This window comes from Muscardinus avellanarius, assembly GCF_963383645.1.
Source record: "Muscardinus avellanarius genome assembly, chromosome: 10".
Classification (NCBI taxonomy): Eukaryota; Metazoa; Chordata; class Mammalia; order Rodentia; family Gliridae; genus Muscardinus; species Muscardinus avellanarius.
This window is the reverse complement of record NC_137796.1, coordinates 63942748-63946376: the sequence shown is the minus strand read 5'-3', so window position 1 is coordinate 63946376 and position 3629 is coordinate 63942748. Positions and strand designations below refer to the sequence as shown.

Here is a 3629-nt window from a genome sequence, read left to right as displayed (position 1 = left end):
GGCTCCTTATAGGAGAGATTAGTGAGTAACTAAAAATATGAAAATAATCCGTTTTCTTAGAAATCAGAAAAACATGATTAAAATTATATTTTCATAAAGCAATGGAGATAGCAAAACAGAAAATTCCAAGTATTGACAAGGATGGGGCACACCAGGAAATTCATACCCTGTAGTGAATGTTTGTTGGTATAAACATTTTGTAAAACTTTTTGGCAATATCACCTGATGCTGAAGAGATTGAACACCAGCATACCAGTTCCACTGCTATGTATCCTATACTGTATTCCATTACAGCAAAAATTTGTACATGTCACTGGAACTTAACTCTGCCAAATAGTACCAACTAAAAACATTACATATGCATCAGCAGCAGATAAATAAGTTAATTGTTCCATATTCGAGGTGCAGAATTCAATGCTGGGAAATGTTCTGTTAGCAACATTAGGATCCACAGCACCATGTAAGCATACATACAAATTCAAAACAACATATGGAATTTAAAGCTATAGGCAAAAGCACTTTGGCTGTGTGATTTTTGTATAAAGTATAAAGGAATTTGAAGTACTTTCTTATTAATTTCAGAATACTGCTCACCCCCAATGATGGTGATATGCAAGGGTCATGAGGAAATATCTGTGGGCTGAACATAATCTTATTTTTATCTAAAAACATATAATATCCAGGTTTTTTTTAAGTTTCATGTAGAATTCACTAATGACCTATGCATATATCTTTAGATATTTGACATGCATGTCAGAGCTTGGTTTGAGGCTGGGGATGGAATCCAAGGCCTTGTACATACTAGGTGAGTACTCCTGCATGATCTACATCCAGGTTCACAGTGTCAGAATCTTCTTGAAGTTGAAGCAATATACATTATATTGTCCAAAGGCACACCTATTAAATCTCTTGTGATTAGTGTCTGTTGGAGATTTTCTCTCCGGGACTTGGAGAGTCTTCTTCTGAAAGGACATGGACAGTTGTGGGAGGCAACTGACAACTTTATTCAGGGTAACAGGCACTTATATGTAATAAAACATGAAAGAGCAAGCCAGGGTATATAAGGCAAAGTATTGGATTATGTGTGAGTCAAAGAAAAACTTACAATACTTAAGTAAACTTACAATACTTAAGTAAATATTTTTCAGCTAATCATAAACTTAATCAAGAATACATGTGTCTAAGAGAACAAACATAGGGTCTGTGTCTGTCATGGTAAGCTTAATCAAGAATATGTATGCCTAAAAGAACAAAAGTGTTTGCATGTGGTCATGGCTTCCAGAGCAGCTTGTAGACTTGGCCCTTCACCTAGTCCTCAGAAGACCTTCTTTTCCTGAAGCATTTGCCTTCAGCCAGACCTCACACGTGTCTAAAAATAAGCTGTAGTTTCTAGGTTGAAAACATAATAAAAATATAACTGCTAATAAAAAAGAATTGATGCAATATCCATGTTAAATTAGCATAAAAAGATATTAAAACAGAAAAAAGAGCAATTGTTGTAAAAACAAAGATAAGTTGACAGATCTCCTCTAAATGGAACTCTTATGATATTCCCCAAAACAGACTATTTCTAGTGAATACAAATATTTGACTATATTTAATCACATACTTCAAAGAGTTACTAACCATTTATCAGCACCATAGTGGAATAAATTTCAAAATAAATGGTAAATTATAGATCATTTTGTCACTTTAATAAATATTGTTTTTTTGCATTCTTGGCATGCAGTTTTCCAGTTATCAATGGATTATAACAATAGCCTGAATGATTGTCTCATACACACATGCCTACATACACACACACACACAGACATATACATTCATACACATATAGTCTTACATTTATTTATACAAAGTATGTTTACTGACAGTCGCTTGTAATGTGAGTATGAAATAGTTGTGGTTTTGGTTCTGTGGAGATGAGTAAATTAACAAAGATTAATTATGGATATACACACAATTCACATATCTATGAGAACATTAGGGTATTTTCTCTTTATTAACCAGCTGAAGTGTAGTCTGGATACATTGGCATCTCTGCTCATCAGAATAAAGGGGCCGAGAGCTGGGAAACCTGCATTGTTTAATGCAGAGATGTATATCATCAAAGCACTGGGATTACCAGAAACACCCAAATAAACCTGAATGGTGCAGGAGAGAGCATACAGAGACACAAAGGTGCTCACCAGGAAGAGGATGGTTTTGGTAGCTCTGACCTCAGGGGAGGATCTGGGGGAGCGTCTGTTCCCATGGATGTGTTGGACCTGCTGCTTGTGCCTGTGCAGGATGAAAACTATGGAGCTGCTGGCCCAGGACATGATCCCCAAACTCAGCACATCAGGGAAGGACAGCAGGGCTGCACGTAGTAGCTCTTCCATTTTGTAATGATAACTGACAGAACAGTATCCAAAATCCTTTGTCTTTGTGATATTATTGGTACACATTTTTCCTGTTACATTCATGAGGACAATGATATTTACTAGAATGTGGAGGACCCAGCACAGCAATATGAAGGAGCTGATGTACCTGAGAGCTGTCACTTTAAGCTTTGCCCACCTGTAGTTCTTAGGACTGATGATGATGGCCTGAGAGACACTCAGGAGGCAGGTGCTGCTGATGGACACACCCCGGCCCACCCTTTGCACATAGAAAACAAGTTTGCATCCAGAATCACCAATGAAATGTCTCAACCCAAAAGCTGCCATTGTCTGGGGGACTCCTCTAAACAGGAGAAATAGGGAGTTGGCTATACTCAGGTGCTCAATAATCAAATCTGTGGGTCTTAACCTGTACCCATAAAGGTGGCAAAAGAGATAATGGTAGAAAAGATAGAAATTCCCCAGGGTTCCAACTGTAGTCTCCAAGAAGAAGATCATTCCCAGTGCCAGTTCCCTGGAAGCCATTCTGCCAGTTCCCTCAGATGTATAGATATCTACAGAGCCAGAGGATTCTGCATGGGAACATCAGACATTTAAAGACCAATAGAGTAATTGAAGGGGATTGAGGGACGGAAGCAGGGAGAAGTAGGGGAGGATTGAAGAAGGAGATAGTTCAAACAGTACAATGACAACAAATGAAACTATCTCTTTTTTTTCTTTTTTTCTTTTTCTTTTTTTCCTTTTCTCTTTTTTTCTTTTTTTTTTTTCTTTGTGGTACTGGGGTTCCTGGAGGTCCTTCTACCTCCGGATTACACTCCCAGACCTATTTTATACTTTTTATTTGGAAACAGGGTCTCTTAAGCCAGTGTGGCTGGCTTCGAACCTGTGCAATCCTCCTGTCTCCACCCCCACCCCAAGCATGGGGATTACAAGCGTGCGCCACCACACCCGGCAAAATGAAAGTATTTATATCAAGTTCACTAATGCGTATGTTGAGGGAAAGGGGAGCAAGCAGGGGTGTAGAGGAAAATATACAAGGGCTATGTGCATGTATTTTTTTAATCACATTGAACCTCCCTATGATGCCAGGGAATTAATACATTGGAATATACTTGATGAGTGCACTCATAAAACAAAATAAAAATATCAACAAAAATCCCTTATTTCTACTTAAAATTAAGGCCCACTTAAAAACATCCACTTAAAAATATTATTTTATTAAGATTCCAACCTTAGAATCTCATTTCAAGT

General features: G+C 37.8%; 1 protein-coding gene across 1 annotated transcript; it reads right to left on the bottom strand.

Annotated features, from left to right (window-relative positions):
• Positions 1-1961: 1961 nt before the first annotated feature.
• On the bottom strand, positions 1962-2903 carry LOC308268596 (vomeronasal type-1 receptor 4-like; the record flags this gene model as incomplete). The annotated part of the gene is made up of 1 exon (XM_080703712.1): positions 1962-2903. One exon carries the CDS (start codon positions 2901-2903, stop codon positions 1962-1964), a length of 942 nt encoding a protein of 313 aa, XP_080559838.1.
• Between the last annotated feature and the right edge of the window lie 726 nt (positions 2904-3629).